At 43.5% G+C, this 17,354-nt stretch overlaps 1 protein-coding gene across 1 annotated transcript; it reads left to right on the top strand.

Annotated features, from left to right (window-relative positions):
* The first annotated feature begins 13,789 nt into the window (after nt 1-13,789).
* LOC136506193 (uncharacterized) lies at nt 13,790-14,891 on the top strand. Its single transcript, XM_066501310.1, has one exon. It carries the CDS (start codon nt 13,790-13,792, stop codon nt 14,762-14,764), a length of 975 nt encoding a protein of 324 aa, XP_066357407.1. The 3' UTR covers nt 14,765-14,891.
* The last annotated feature ends 2,463 nt before the right edge of the window (nt 14,892-17,354 follow it).

Raw genomic sequence — 17,354 nt, 5'->3', positions numbered from 1 at the left:
ACTCTCTTCCCTAGCTGCTGGCTGCTACTCCACTCACTTCCCTATACTACTAAGTGGCTGCTGCTCTATGTTTACCACATCTAAGTTACTAGATTTTGATCTGCAGGGGTCTTCCAACCATGTGGCAGTAGTCAACTCCTATCCTCTATGTTTGGGAAGCAGCAACTGCTTTTTTTTACACATTTTCCTCTCTATGTTTGTTAAGCAGCTGTTGCTTTTTTTGCCAAATCTCCCCTCTCCTCTCCTCTCCTTTGTTTTGTCGATGATGAAATTGTCTAAGTCCATACATTATATGAAATATGAGCTGATGATCAAGAACTTGTGAGGAACTTGGCATCATTAGCAGTCGCCCCTACATTACCTTCTCCTCTCTTCTCTGTTATGATGCCTTGATACTCCAAGTTCAAGATCAGATGATGATTGACATGTTTCTGAGGCCTCTACTACTGCTACTTCTTGTTTTTTGATATATTGTTGTTTTATAGGACTACTTTGGTTTATAGACCTTTTTTATTTCTTATACCTTCTCGCGTACCTAAAGCACACTTTCTTGCATCTATTAGAACAAAGCGCGAAATAATGTCACGGACACCAGACAGTGCAGCCTGATGCCCTGAGCATGATGAGCAGCCAACCTATGAGGAGCAAGCACTAGAGGACCAGCTTACTTAGGAACAACTCGATAACGAGGTAGAAAAGGATCTAGAAGTGATGCTTACTCAGGAGCAGTGTGACGAGGAGGAAGTGAGAGCAGAAGAAAGAGCAGGAGAGGCTGCTGAAGGCGAAGAAGTTGATGATGATGAGGAGGAGGACTCAGAAGAGGGATATATAGGTCCCAAGGATCCTTTCCCACGTGAAGCCAGAAGGAGGCCAACGGAGGAAGATTTGGACAAGGATTTTGACCTGAACGAGGAGGTAGGAAAAAAGACTTAGCTTGTAAATTTTGCTAAAGCTTTGACCGTGTTACCTCTGCTAACACTTTGACCTGTCATATATATAGGTCCCTCCAAAAACTCAGAAAAGACGACGTCGACGTCCGTGACATCTCGCTGAACAAGACGGAGTAGAGAAAAGGAGAGCAGAGGCAACAACCACAGAGACGGATCATGATGCCTCTGCTCCACAACCTCAAGACACAACCATAACTACCAAGCCTAAGAGGAAACGAGGGGATAGAAAAGGAAATTTATATCCAGATAAGGCATGCTATGTGATAACGGAGGTCGGGCCAGCAAGGGAGATCCTTGAGCCGAATGAATTAAGAGGATGATTCCGTAATGCGATCGGGTCCCTAGTAAGAGATAAATTAAACCCAACAATCCCTAACTAGAAAGAGGTACCAGAGAACATAAAGAATGCACTATGGGATAGGCAGCTGAAGCTCAATTTTAGATTTTTAGAGGGTAAGCATGAATTGGTAAAAAAATACTTTTTGGATGATGGGAAAGTCATTCCGACATTGGAGGTCAGAGCTCAACATGAAGTATATCCAAAAGGGGTTAACTCCCTTCAACAAGTTTGGCAAAATAACTCCTAGTCAATAGGAGAAGCTCATGGCTCAAAATACTTCACCGGAGGCATTGGAGCTCAGTGCCCGTAATACCGAGCTGGCAAAGAGGAACAAACACCACCATCATCTAGGCCCCGGTGGCTACTATGCCAAGGAAGAGCAGTTTAGGAAGATGGACGAAGAGGCCACAGCTGCTGGGAATATCGATGTGACGAATTTGAAAGTACGCTCAAGGAATTGGATATATGTGAGGAGTACAGAATTATCCGGCGGTAATCTTAAGTTTGATAAGTCGGAGACCCAAGAGACAGTATCAAGGATACTGAAATATGCTGAAGATAAGGAGAAGGGCTCATTCAATCCTTCCAGAGAGAGGGATGAGCTTAGCCTTGGATTGGGAAACAAGGAGCACACAGGCCGCACCAGGGGGCTAGGGAAAAGGACGACATGGAAGCATGGATTTGAAGAGGACAGGCACATGTATAAGAAACATGGCAGAGACCTGGAGACTAGTCTTGAGCTCCAAGTGAAGGCTCTAGTTGCGAAGGCGCTGGAGGAGCAAGGACTGTCTATGGAGCCATAGCTATTAGTGACGCCGTCGGGAGAACTGGCATTAGTTGGCAGCCCTCGAAAGTTCATAGCGGCCAAGGTTCCACTGCAGCCACAACCCCTATCGATCACATATGGGAACCAACTAGTTGCACCTTGGTGTTTCTTAGCGGCCAGCAGAACACTGTGATGGAGGTGGCAACGGGTGTGGCACATTCTTTCGGTGGCTTACACCACAATAATAAGATACCACCAGACTATACTAGGGCGAGGTGCATACAGTGAAGCCCGAGTTCATGCAGTGGAGGATAGACTACGCAACTCCCGAGGGGCTGGTGTTACTCGGAGACGTTATGGGGCAGTTCATCCTCTAGCACAAACGGGACATTATATTGACTGCTTCTTCGCCGCCTCCCCCTCTCCCAAATTTGGAGTGAGTTGTTGAGGTCGGGGAGATATTTTCACCGTCTTGTGACCCCCACATTCCTGAGATGCAACATTCTTCCCCGCCTCCTAGCGAGCATGTGCCTGATGAGATGCCACAACCTTCTCCAGCTCATACCAAGCAAGCGCATCATGAGATACCATAGTCTTCTCAACAAGCACAGCCGATACATGAACAACGAGTGCCTCCTGAAGAAGGTGATGCACAAGAAGATAAGGATGTGCCTGAATGGGAACTTCGAAAGAAGCATCCAATCACCATAAGGCCAGTTTATGTTCCGATCAAAGATGTCTCGTCGGTGTCCAAGTGGTTTTTCCATGACCAGTTCAAGCCTAAGAACCAAGTTAAAAAAGTTCCATCACGGGGTTCTGAGGAGGCCGTCACTAGCAAACTCCACCAAATTACAAAGCAGTATCCAAATGTTGATGCCATCAAATGGTCAAAGGATTGCCTGAAAACATATGAAAAATGCAAGCCCTTCCTACCAAACCAGGGCATCCAGCGCCTACCACTTGAAATCAGAAGGTTCCATGATTGGTACTTGCGTGTTCTCCCAACGAGCATAGATCTCATACATGCATGCTTCCCCACCGGCACATTTGAAAGCCCAGCCAGGAAAATTGTCTTTGACTTCAATGACATGCACACATGCTTTCACCTAGAAGAAATGGAGATGAATCTAATTCGCACGTGGTGCCTGCAAGTCCTTGTCCTCCCGATATGATATAAATGTAATCTTTGAATTTTGTTGTAACTAACCCACGTCGTGATTTGTAGAATACAAGTGCACATTGTCAAACAAATGCCAAGTGTGAATGCCAGGTATCTAGACCCTCAAGCTATAGCCCAAACAAATTTTAATTACCCTAAACAGTGGACACTGGATGCCAAAGAGCTAGCTGTTGCAAAGACTCTTCGGGAGAAAGAGCGCATCCATACGGCGAAACTAAGGGAAGAGTCCCTTAAGGTTGTGGCATACACTCTACTATATGGCTACCATACAACTTCGAGTAAGTTCAACTCTATACTTAAAGCTTTGTTCGATATATTTTATTCGATGCGAAAGAGCTTATCTAGTTCTATGATTAAATCCATGCAGCAACCACTGGATTTGTATAGTCGTCGATGTCGGGAGGAGCATGGCATGGGTCTTTGATTTAATAGATAGGGACCCAGTGACATACAAAGACTTCATATCGATTCGTAAGACATATACATATTGACAATCCTTATTAGCTTATATGTTTGTATACATACTTGTAACGTTCACTTTTGGATACTAACAAGTTGTATTCGCTAAAATAATTTGAACAGAGCATTTAGGTTCTATGTCACTAATCATCATGGAAGGCATTATGATAGAACCGCCCAATTTATACAAGATCAAGTACGGCTGTCCCCACTAACATGTTGACACACATATACTTTCACTCATATAAACCCAATAGTCCGCCGAGTGTCCCGAAAGACCTCGGTAAATCAACATCACAACCAAGATCGCGTGATTAAGCAAATACACATCACATACACAGGGTTGTAGCGGAAATAATATTACAAATGGTTTCACAAATAATAGTACAAGTTTGGGTTTCAAAACCGCTTAGTGAAAACAACATAGCTTTCAAATTACATTGCTAGCATAAGTGACATCATCCAATAAAAGCATATAGATGAGAAGTAACTATAGAATCACCGAGCCCACCGGCGGTTAGCCACCATCTTCAATAGGCCGAGAACTCCACCTGCAACATGGTGGGATAAACCCTGAGTACTCGAATGTACTCAGCCAGACTTACCCGTCGGAAACCAAAACAAATGACACCAAGGATCATGCATAGCTTAATTTAGTGGATCTGGCTGGACAACCTTTTTGCATAAAAGCTTGAGTAACCCTTAGCATTATTCACCTATACTAGCAGTGACTTTTAGCCTTTACCTACCATCTATATTAGCACCTGTACTAATCAATCACTTGATTAAGTTGCAAACAATAATAACCATATCAGGTATTTCATGGCTCATTGTCATTATCATCATCATCATCATCATTTAACCATATCTTTAAATTTAGTGAATCTATGTTGCCGCTGCTCAGTCAAGTTCTCACTATCCAGGAGAGACGACGATTTGAATCGATTCCTATCCAGCTGGAGGGGTATTCCTAAACACCAACCCTGCTTCCCGCGTCAGGGTCGTAAACAAGTCACCGTTGGTACAATTCAGGAGTCGCGAGTCCGAACAGTGCCGCAAAATCAGAGAACCACTCTACCATGAGTGCTCGGTGACTTAACCCACCCTTGGGCTTATGCCAATGGCTCCCCGCACATCCTTACTTCCATCTAGATTGCGGACCCCTGCTCGCGTCCCCGGCCTGAATTGAGCTACTAGGCTTCGCGGTCGGAACGACTTATCCGGCCAACTAAGTGTTAGGCTACGTTCAACATGACATGAGGACGTACAGCGTATCGGTCCTTCAACGACACAGACGGGGATAGATTCACACCCAAGACCTCCATGCCTTGTTGCTGCACTATCGTCATCCCGTCCGGTCTCCATTCATTATTAACATATGGTTCTTTTTCATGATAGCAAATATAGCCAACCGTGACCAGAGCTCATCCTACATCTAGCAGGTGACAGGAAATCACCCAACTTCTACCGGTCTATGCATAGCTAAGCATCATTCGATCCTACACTTAATTAGGATTCATAGGATTTTATCTAGACAAGGTAAGGATATAATGCAACAATTGGTTCCAACCAATTCCTATACTTAATGCATCATCAACAATAAAAGATACTCAAGATATTTGTAAAAACATGGGAGACTTAGAATGCTCTGGGGCTTGCCTGGGATCCGACACAAGTCAGTTCAGTTAGCTTGCACCGTCTTGGTGACATCTCCGGTCCTAGCACTTGCTTAGTCCTTTCATCTTCAGGATATATCCACCAAACCAAATCTTCGAGTTCGGCTCCATCTCACATCCTTCACGTGATTCATCTAGCGTACCTAAATGAGATGCAAGATGCATGTGTATGAATGTGATGAATGGTAACACAAAATGCATCACATAAGCATTCAAGACAAACACAAGATTTTGCAAGACATAGGCACCAATAGCTATTTAACTAACATCACACAACTAACTATAGAGAGCAAGCTATTCACATCAAACCAAACATCGAGATAGCAAGTACATCAAGCATGGCATATTAGTTTACTTAAGTTCTATTCAAATCACTTTAACTTACCAAGTTTAGACAACCTAATATACAATTGCTCATCTTCAGTTAAGGGCCTAGCACCTGCAACTAACAAGTTATCTTAATTAGCCTAGCATCTAAATCATCACATCAACTCATATCAAGCAACAAGTTATTCACGGCAATCACAGAGTCAAGGCTACGAACAGCAACAACTAATTTTACTCATAACAGGAGTTGTACTAATCCAAAAGACATGCAACAAGACAATATGAAAAGCTTATGAAATTTTCTACAATTCATCTTTAATTATCTTAGCATGATTCTCAAGTTAACTAAGTCAAATATACCTATTTACAGAAACTGGTCCACAATTGACAGAGAGCAGCCATTTCTGAAACCCAACTTTAAACAGGCATAACTCACAAACCACAAGACCAAATACCACCAAATTTTAACAGCAACTATATACATGAATTATCTACAAGTTTGTTATTATCACCAAAAGCTCATTCAAATCCTAACCAGATCAAACACTAGCATCTTTCAGATCTGCTCAGAATACAATCAAAACCTGATAGAAGACTTAAAAGTCATGTAACTCCTACACTATCAGGCCTATGGCCTTACCATTTGAACACAAGCAAGATCATGAAAATTGCTACAACTTTTGTATTCACTACAACCATAGCAAACATCATTTACACCACGAAAATAATTGCACAAGCAAAACTGCAAATGCAACCCAACAGCAGTGGTACAGAAAACTGATAGGAACTTCAGAGAAGCATAACTGGAGTTCTAGACCTCCAACAAACATGAACCATAACTTTTTGAAAATCTTAGGAAGTTACCTACAACTTTATTATTCTCATATTAAGATGATTCTACAGTTAGAAGGGTCAATTAATCCAATAATTGCATCTCTGTGCAAAACATAGACAGAAACTGACATGCCACTTTAAACAGCTATAAATGGAGTTATACATGTTCAATAAATGTGGTTATAGACTTTTTAGAAAGATTATCAAATTATAAACAACTTTGTTGTAAACACCTCAAGCTAATTCTACTATTAAGAAGGCCCCACAGTGAGAACAAGGAAACCCTCTCTGGGTTTGGGCAGAAACAGCAACAGAGATTTAAGCAAGTATAACTCAAGATCTACTTAACCAAAAATCATGATATTTAACTTTTTGAAAAGATTATGAAAAGTACTACAACTCATGTATTATCACCCAGACATGATTCACAACTTAACTGGGCCAATTAATTCAAACATGCAGACTTATTCAGGACAGGAGCAAAGCAACATAGGGAATTTGTTATTTTTATAACTCTTAAACCATCAAGCCTAAACTCCTGAAATTTTTACCAGACATCAAACATCACCAGAGTAACACTCCATAAAAATTTCACATTTATTTGAGCACCACAACTTCAGTTATGAAAAAGACAAGACATAACTAGTATTAAGAACCTAACTGCATAGATCTATTTTTATAGCAAAATATTTAAACTAAAACATGTAATATTATAGATCTAATACATAGACAATTTCACAAGGATTCCAAAAAGTCCTCATTTACTATTTTACAATTTTTCTACAAATTACTACGAATTTTCAAAGTGGAGCATTCAAATCTGTAAAAATCAGAGAAAGGAAATTTAAATCTTGCATCGAGGTCCCTGCAGTAAACACAAATTAAACTCCAGCGAAAAGGTCCTCATGAGCACTATTCACGTGAGTCACAACTTCTTCACTTAACCCCCTGTAAAATGTCTTATTCCCGCGCGTGGCCCTTCGTCTTCTCTATCTCACAGAACGGACGCAGAGCACAGCACGGTGGCCGGCCGGCGGCCGACTCGGCCGGCAGGGGAGGGGCATCGGCGGCGAGCGGCGAGGGGGCGGCTTGCCCAGGCCCGCGCGCGGCCGAGGGAGAGGCCGGCCTGGCCAGCGGCTGCCTGAGACGGCCCGGCCACGGGAGCAGCGGCAGCCGTGGCGGCGGCATGCGAGCAGCTCTAGCGGCCGTAGGCTGTAGGCGGTGGCGCGGTCGAGCAAACGGCGCGAGGGAGGCAGCGCAAGGTGGGGAGGTCGAAGGTGTGGCTAGCTTGGGGTAGAGGCAAAAGGGAGAGAGCAGCGCATGGCGGTCATGGGAGCACCACCGGCGGCCATGGCTGCAGCTCCGAGTGAGAGGGAGAGAGCAGCGTGAGAGAGTGCCAGAGAGAGCTAGAGGGCATGGAGAGCTCGGGCACTCGGCTTGGAGGAGCAGTGGCACGACAGGGAGGCAGGACACACGGCAGCGGCGCGCGGCAATGGCGAGAGCGCGCTCACGCATGGTTACCACGCTCCTAGACGCGCGTCGCCCATAGAGGCAATTCAGCGAACAGGTGGCGTGCGCCAGAGTGGGGAAGGTGGGACGCCGTTTTGGGCCAGCTCGGGTCTGAATTGGTCCATGGGCCAAAAATGAAGTTTGGTCTACACCTGATACTCTCCAACTTTGCTTAATGGTTCAGGGTCATTAGGGTTATGGTTTAGCAGATAACGTGCTCCTAACTTTGGTTTGTCAGTGTGACGATGGTGATTAGGAAAAACTCAGAATTAACCATCAACATGAAGCCAAACGGGTTCCAACTTTTTGCATGCTCTTCTCCATAATATAACCTTCAACTTTTATTTTTGGACCAACTCAAGTTGCTTAGCGAAATTTGGAGAACACGGGATGTCGATGTCGTTGCTTAGTGAAACTCCAGACTTAGAATAATTCTAAGTGCTGAAGACTGCAGCAGAATCAATCTTGTGACCTTTGTTTGTCAAGCTTAGAGATATATTTAGACTTGGGTCCTTAAATAAAGTTTGTAGTACACAAACTATACTACAACTTTTATTTAAGGTCAAACCTTGTATCTTGAATATAAACCATTCTTTTACTTTGGTCAAGACAGCATCTCGTTAACCCTAGAATTAAAGTTTTCAACCAATTGAGGCCTTTTCTTGATAGGTGCTCAACACAAATCCTTCATGACTTTTGTTGTAGAGTTCAATTAGAGTTGTTTGAGCAAGGTTGCAAGGTTTGGTTGACTTCATAGGTTTCCATCCACTTGATAAAGCAATTCATGCAAAGATATGACTTATCATTTCATGTGACTTTTTTATTCCAAACTTCATGAAACTTTTCCAGTGATCCATGTGGGTGGAAATTGATGTGAGGCACATGAAAGGAGCACCTTCAACATTACTTAGGTATATATCCGAAAAGGGCCAATATGCAAGCAAAGGTGTGTTGCCCAAGTTTAAGTTGAAGCTCACTCTTGTAGATTTGATCTTGACACCCTCATCACCACTTAACATGCCATGTTTGAGCTCAAACTCATTGCTTAACTAGTGGCAAACACCTGGGGTGTTACAGGCATGATCCAGCAAGGAATGAAAAGTTGGCTATAAAAACACTATGTGCGGTAAGTGTAACTTACTTCTTCAGTACTCTATTACATGACTGTCAAAAGCATTACTTAACATTTTCATATGCAAAACAAATAGTGCCCCAAGCAGAAGCCTGGGAGTGTACATTGTGAATACTATATATGTTCTATGATGAGTAACACCGATGCCTACAGGAGACACCCCTTAAGGGTAAGTTTGAACCTATTCACCCGTAGTATAAAAACTTCGTACATGGTATAAAATACAAAACCGAAACTTATTATCTTGTAGTGGAAAGAAGAGAAAGGAATGAAAAGAGACCCATACGAGGATGACCAACTCTTAGAGCTCGTCGATGACCTTTGCAACTTCATATTGGACCAGATTGTACACGTCAGAGGCGCCTACCATGACCGAGAGTCTAACTTAGGTAGAAATCCTCAGTACCAACACCTTCATAAGACTCAAAGGCTAGCTCTATAACGTTGATAACAATGTGTATAGAATTTGTATATTTAATGATGAATTGTATATATTCTTGTGAATTGGACTTGTAATTGTAGTTTATATAATACTCTTGTGCTTGTAGTCGCGGTCACGGGGCGTTCGGCAACGCGAACGCGGTTCGGAACGTTGGTCGCGGGGCGTTCGGCAACGCGAACGCGGTTCGGAACGTTGGTCGCGGGGCGTTCGGCAACGCGAACGCGGTTCGGAACGTTGGTCACGGGGTGTTCGGCAACGCGATTTTGAATTGTAAATTTGATTTTTTTAGCGAAAAAACGTACTGTAGGGGCGGTTCTGGATTAAGCTGCCCCTACAAACAGGTATTTGTAGGGGCGGCTGCTACTACAACCGCCCCTACAAATCTAGAAGTAGGGACGGCTCATATTACCAGCCGCCCATACAAATCGATTGTAGGGGCGGCTGGTACTACAGCCGCCTCTACAAATCGATTTGTAGGTGCGGCCTGGGAACCGCCTCTATAAATACATGATTTGTAGAGACGGTTCGGTAGGGACGGCTAGCCAAATCGTCCCTACAAAAGGTTACGAGCCGCCTCTAAAAATTGATTTAATAGTGTCTAAAACTCTAATATCGTATGATGAGTGCATGAAAAATGCTCGCGCTTGTATGTTTGTGAGCTTGCTGGGTTAGCTAGTTCCGCTGCTCCATACACGCACCGTGCATTCCCATGCGTGTGCCCGATAGACAGAAAGAATGTGCATACGTATGCGCATGTAGCCACACGAAAGGGACCTTAGGTAACAGTGTTCAGAAGAGAAAAGCTAGCTAGCTAGCTAGCGCGCATGAAATAAGCCTTCGGACGACCCCAGCGCATTGCGACGGAAAAGTCTAGAAGACGAGAGATTAACTGAACGAAGCCGGTTCATATTGCGAGAACAAACGAAGCGCGCCCGATATTGTCTAAACAAACTAAGATCGGAAGAATGAAGCCGAGATGCTTCGTGTGTGTGGCATGCATGCATGCTTCATGGCAACAACTGGAATTTGCTTCATGCATGATGATTTTTTTTTAATTTTGAAATAAATTTGCTTCATGAATCATGATGAATGCATGGTTCCACGATGGAGCTCCGATTAATGCAAGTTTCTCAATGCCATTGTGTTTAATCATACTTCCCTTTTTAGGTTTGTTGACGCAAAAATGTGGTGATACGCCTGACACACAGTAAGCCGGAACGATCTGAACGAGGTAACCTGTAGATCTTGCTTGGCTTCACAACAGGACCAGTCGATCCTGAAAATCTCGAAAGGCGTGCCAGTCAATTTGATCTGCAATTGACAAGGAGAGGAAGTTTTATCAGTAGTTTAGGGTGGAACATGCCGGTTTTGTCCAGACAGTTCCAAGTGTGCTGCTTCGAGAACAGCCAAACAGAAGAATCGACTAAATATTCGATACGAGGAGAAATCGACTGTTAAGGATTGTGATGTTCGTGGTTCATGATTGATTTATGATAGTGTACGGTGCACTCAGATATAAGTAACATCATCGACTAGATAGATATAACCAGCGTAAAGCATTGAGCCGATAAGTTTAACGAGGAAAGATATAACATGCGAACAAATCGACTGTCTAGTACAAACGAATCTACAAACGCTCTGAATCTGATTTGTTTTTATCAACAGTGAGGTTCGACCGAATCAATACAGCTATGATAATGATTACAAACTAAAGCCAAAGAATCCATAAAATCATCTATATATTGACAGGTTCATAAAAAAACATGCTATAGGTGTAAAGGCACAGACGAATCGACTAAAATAGTCGATACATGCATAGCAAACAAACAGAGTACATATCTCGATCACGAACAAAACCACTAATCGATAATCTCTAATCTAAAGTCTTACAAGTGAGGTTCGACCGGATGGATGCAGCTATGGTAGTGTCATTAGATTAGATCTCATTAACTAGTGAGTTCATGCAAGATCGAAAACATGCCTTTGAATGCATACTGTGCTTGATTGGAACAGAGGTAAAACAACCGATCTAGCAGAATTAAGCCATCAATTATGAGATTCAAAGTGTGACCAGACTATAAGACGACAATTATGATGATATGATGTCGATCTATCTCTATCTCAATCAGATAATTTGTTATAATTAATGAAACAATAATTATAACAAGATCGAAAACCGGTGAATCAATCAAGAACAGCCAGAAAAATCTTACTAATCTTAGAAGATTCGATAACTGGTGATATTGTATTAAACAACAAGTTATTTAACACAAGATCGATAACTTTGATCCATATTATGATCCATAAGAGATCAATCAGCTGATGCAGCCTTATGAATAATGATACAGATCGATAACTAAATTATACTATACTCGTAAAAGATCAATTGGCCGATGCAGCTTTATAAGCATAATATAAGTCGTGATGGTACTCACAGATAAGCCGGAGGTCGATCAGTCGATGCAGCCCTGCTTGTTGAAAAACTCGTTGAGATCTATAGTACTCCTACACTTAAGGGTTGGCGTGAAGCCGAAAAAAGTAATTGTATTGATTGGTTGTTCGTCTTTACAATAACCAGGGTCCAATATTTATATCCGAAACCTAAACGTGAATCCTACTCAAATACGACTCATTATAATTTTTGAAACAAAAGAAAACATTCATAACTTAAAAATAACTTGGACTCTAATCTTTTTCTTTTTATAGAGTCCGACATATTTTTTCCCCGACGCCATCCGTACGTAGTCCATTGACGTCGTCTGTTGACGTCATCTATAAAATAATCGATTTCGACACTGCATCAAAACCAGCCGATATCGATTCATAGCTTGTTCGGCTGAGCAAGTTCGGCTTGTTTTTTCCTACCAGAGCAGTGTTTTTCTCTCACAAAATTTCAGCATAAGCAGTATTTCCAGCATGAACAGTGCTTTATTTCATCCCAGCTGAACACCCAATCACATCTGATCAATTCCTTGATGATACAATTTTAAAAGCTTCGAGTTCTCGCTTTCTTCTTTTCAGATTTTGATGTAAACAAGATCCATTAGCAATAATTATTACGTGGTTGTTAGCACTATGGAACTAGATGATAGCTTTATTAGCGGGGCCATACTGTATTAGCTAAGCTATTAGTTGAGCTTCATTTGGATCTTCTATCTAGTATAGTACTTATTCGTTTGGAAAAAAAACATGCATGTTAATAATCTTTTAATAATTTGGAAGCTGTTTAGGTATCGTTTGGCAGAACGTTAAAACTTCTCTGAAAAACTAAAACGCGGTCAAAATAAGTTGGCTGGTTCAACTTCAACGGTTTAGTACAAATATGTGTTGTGTGCAGAAACGTGGCAAGAAAAAAAATGTAAAAAGACATGTTGTTAGCCTTTTAGTCTCAATTTATTTTTGTCGTAGACAGCTTATAAACTATATAAGTAACAAATATGCCCCTAGTCATTACTGTAGCTCCTTTTTCGGTGTTTAATAATACTAAATGTAGCTGCATGTGTGATGTGAATAGTAGGCAGCATTAATAATACTAAATGCAGTTCATTCGCGTTTCCTCTAGGCTTGACGTTAGTTGTCCTGGACATAATAGTAGGCAGCATTAATAAACATGCATGCGAATATTATGACCCTTTTTTTTTGCAAACGTGCGTAAGCACGTATTTTGTAACATAATTATCTAAGAATATATGGCCCGTTCGCGTACCCTTAAATCCGACTTGATCCGTTTCTTTTTTCATCTGGAACAGTGTTTTCCTCTCGCAGATTCCTCCAAAATTCGTCAAAACCATCCAAATTCCTCCAGAACTATATAATCCGAACGATGCCATATATATAGCTCGATTTGGATTGCATACCATATGAAAGACAAGCCATCTTCTCAACATTGGTCTCTTTATTTTTACCATTTTACCTCTCTATAGTTCAGAGTAGAGCCGGGGTGTTCCAAACAGACATATTTGATTGAATATGTTTTTACTTGCATTTGTTTATCTCAAAATCATTACCGGAGGGGTCTCTATCGAGATGAATAAGAATTTCAGGTTTTCAGGGGTGCAAATCAGAAAATATCCAGCATCCATCCAACCAAACTCCTCTCGGGCGCTTTAAAATCCTCTTCACTTCAGTGTGTCACCATCCCCATTGCCATTGGCCAGCACCCGTCGCCGTCCCGATGGCCGCCAGCTCCGGCGACCAAACTGCCAGTGGCGGCGACGTTGGATGCGCAAGTGGGGAGGAAAGCGCGTGCTCCACACCCTTCGTAAGCGCGCCGTCCAGCCCCGCCCGCGACCCGTCGTTCTCCGCTGCCGGTTGCTTCTACAGCGCGCCGGCGAGCCCCGCGCGCGGCGGCCCCGGCACTGCGGATGAGTACGACGGCTGCGAGCTGGGATTCGACTTCGACTTCTCGCGCTGCCCGTCTCCCGCCGCGGCGGCGATGTCCTCCGCCGACGAGCTCTTCCACAACGGCCAGATCCGGCCAATGCGGCTCACGTCCTTCCTGCTCCGCCCGCAGGCGCTCCCGTCTCTCGACGGAGACGTCCCCCCGCCACCGCAGCCGCCGCCTTCGGAGCAGCCGCCGCCGCACGAGCGCGGCCGTCTCCGCCGGAGCCCGCCCGTGCACCGCCGGTACCGCTCCCTCTCCCCGTTCCGCGCCCGCTGGCTATCGCCGTCGTCGTCGCCTGCCCCGGCGGCTCAGTCCGTGGAGCCAGCAGCGGCGGGCGAGGCCGAGGCGGCCCCGTCGGCGTCGCGGTCGTCGTCGTCCTCCTCGACGGCGTCCGCTGCTTCCTCCTCGTCGTCAAGAAGCTACTACCGCAGGTGGGGTTTCTTGAAGGACATCCTCCACCGGAGCAAGTCCGACGGCGGCGAGCGCCCACCTCTCCCCTCCAACCCGTCGCCTCCGCTGCCGCCGGCGGCGCCCAAGAGGAACCCCTCCCCGTCGGCATCACGAGGCCGCGGGAGGGCGAGGAGGTCGGCGCATGCGCGGCTGTACGAGGCCCGGCGCGCAGAGGCGGAGGAGATGCGGCGGCGCACGTTCCTGCCATACCGGCAGGGCGGCCTCCTCCTCGGCTGCCTCGGGCTCGGTTCCCTCGGCTTCGGCGCCATGCACGGCCTCGCGGCCGCGGCCGCGGCCGGCAAGGCCAGACCGTGACGCGTGCCGTCGCCAACCCCACCTCCGTGAACCCCTTCTCTGCTCTTCCGACTTGAGCGGCCGTTCTTGGAGCTCAACTGTTCATGGCTTAGCTTAGTGTTTAGTAAGTATGTAGTGTTAAGTGAGTGGCTGGGACAAAAAAGGTTTTGTCTTTTTTTGTTGTTGTATAGAAAAGGGATCAGTGGGCTGTTTGATCTCTGTTTGTAGTAATCTTACAGTGATGTATTTTTAAGTGTTGATGACTGCTGAAAATGTTGGTCTTCTGCTGGTGATTCTTTGGTCTGGTTGGAGTTATTTGGCTGACATGTCGCTGTGGTGATATGGGAAGAACCAGGAACTGAAATGTCGCGCTCTAGGCTCTAGCACTGAGCTCTTGTGTGATGCAGACATGTTTCCAAGGTTTCCTTTCCAAGGTCGTTGGGCAGTCTATGCCATTTCGTTCGGCTGATATTAAAGTCGGCAGAAGCTGTTTTTGTTTTAAGAAAAAAATACTATAGATTCTAGCCAATAAGTCGACTGATAAGTTTAAACGAACAGGCTAATAGAAAGCTGATGTTCAGCGTGTCACTCAAAATACAGTGATGGTAGCAAGAACACATGATCCTTTTCTTGGTTTCAGAAGATTCTTTTTTTTTTTGGAAGGTTGGTTTCAGAAGATTCATCCTTACACATTGCCATGTTTGTAATTGCAGTTCAAAAGGTGTTGGATCTGAATGATATTAGTAACGATGAAGATTAACAGTAGGAACCAACAAGAATCTGGTACTGAGATACTCCTGTTTCCTCCGGTCACTGCGTAGGTCTGTCTCCACTGTGGCTGCTTCACACATTCTGATACGAATGAATGAGGCACATCTGATGGTAGGTGAGCTGGGTGTCCCCAAAAACTCACATCTTCCAGCAGGTTCCAGCCTAGTTACCAGCAGTGCACTAAGAGCAAGTATAACATTAGGCTGTAAGCCCACCGAATGTTGAGGTGAAAAAAAGAGAAGAAAAACGGGTTGTAAGCTTATAGTCGGCTTAGATACAGTAACTGAGAAATTCGGTGAGAGAGATAAGTAGACCATATATTAATTATGAAGAGGTAACTACTATATAAGTGGGCCGAGCAAAGGCTACAAAGATCCCTACACCTGGCTTGCTGACTGTATTATTAGCCTTCTCTAATGTTGTCGCTAACTACTCCTACTAGTATGTACACTCCTGTATTGGGAGGACAGGGGCAGCTGAAATGATGGTTCTTTTTTTATCCTGCTCCCTCTTTGGTTCAGTAAATCCAGAAGGTTTGCAATATTCTTTTGTTAGAGAATGATATTGGGTGATAGACACTACTTAATATTATTTTACAGTAAGATATTTTACATAATGTTATTTTTTTGTTAGAGAATAGTTAGCTCTTAGGCACTATATGTATTAAAACAATAGTTTTTAGGAGATGAAAGAAAAGTTAAAAATGGCATTATTCACCTCACTTTTCTACCATAAGCTTTAATAGTTATCTAAAAAAAATTATAACTTTTGTATATAAAGTCAGATGAAGACGAACTTTATATAAAAAAAGTAGAGCTCAATGAGATCTATAACTTTATAATGACAATTTTTTGATTTAAAATTATTTGGAGTGCCACAAATTCTTTTTAAATTGTCAAATTTTGAAATTCAAATTTTTAAAATTTTCAAACGACTTGAGATGTTGGCATAGTTTATACAAAGTTACAGTTTATCAATATGATCTATAACTTTGTAGTTTACAAATTTTATATAAAATATTAGCTTTCTGTCCCAAAATAAGTGCACTTATAAGTATGGTCCACTTAGTTTATAGTAGGTTACTTTCTCTATTTCTTAAATCCAATCATTACATGCTAAAATAGGTTTCGATAGGGGTAAAAGCATCTTCAAGAGCCTTTCTAAATTTTAGTGTCTAAATCATTATTTAGAGAGTTATTTGCATAAAAATCGCTTTCTATATCTTTTCACTCTCCAACAACTTTTCTATATATCATGCGCACTCTAGATAATCATTCTCGTCTTCTATTTTTAGCTAGCGAAAAATCCGGAATAAAATATGGTTATATTTGCATAACTATTTGGAGAAGCTGTTGAGGGTATTTTACATCAAAATCTCTATTCTTATCATATAGAAAGTTTCTTGGAGATGCTCTAAAATGTAATTTCTAGTAGGGGAATTTTGCTCACGGACATTGCACAAACGTCTAATATGCTGTTGGACACCGTCAACATCGAAATTTGTTGGCGGACATTACAAATTTCTGGTTCTTTGTCCAAAGACACCGTACCGATTATTTTATACATTTTTCAGTTTTGGAGAGAGAGAATGTGGGGGAAATGTCTAAACTGTCCTCGTCTTCAACCTCTGGCACCTCCTTCCCCGAGCTCTTCATCACGCCGTCCCGAGTCTAACTGTGCACCGCCGCCACCATGTCCAATGCCGCGCCGCGCCCTCATCCCCGGTGAGGCCGCGTGCCCCTGGCCAGGTCCCTGTCCCCCGGTCGCGCCCTCGCGCCCCTGTCCCCGCCGTCCGCCATGGTCGCACCCCGCCCCCGGCGGCCACATACCCCGACCATGT

This window comes from Miscanthus floridulus, chromosome 14, assembly GCF_019320115.1.
Source record: "Miscanthus floridulus cultivar M001 chromosome 14, ASM1932011v1, whole genome shotgun sequence".
Taxonomy (NCBI): domain Eukaryota; kingdom Viridiplantae; phylum Streptophyta; class Magnoliopsida; order Poales; family Poaceae; genus Miscanthus; species Miscanthus floridulus.
Note: the sequence above shows the minus strand (reverse complement) of the source record. Positions and strands in the feature narration are given on the sequence as shown.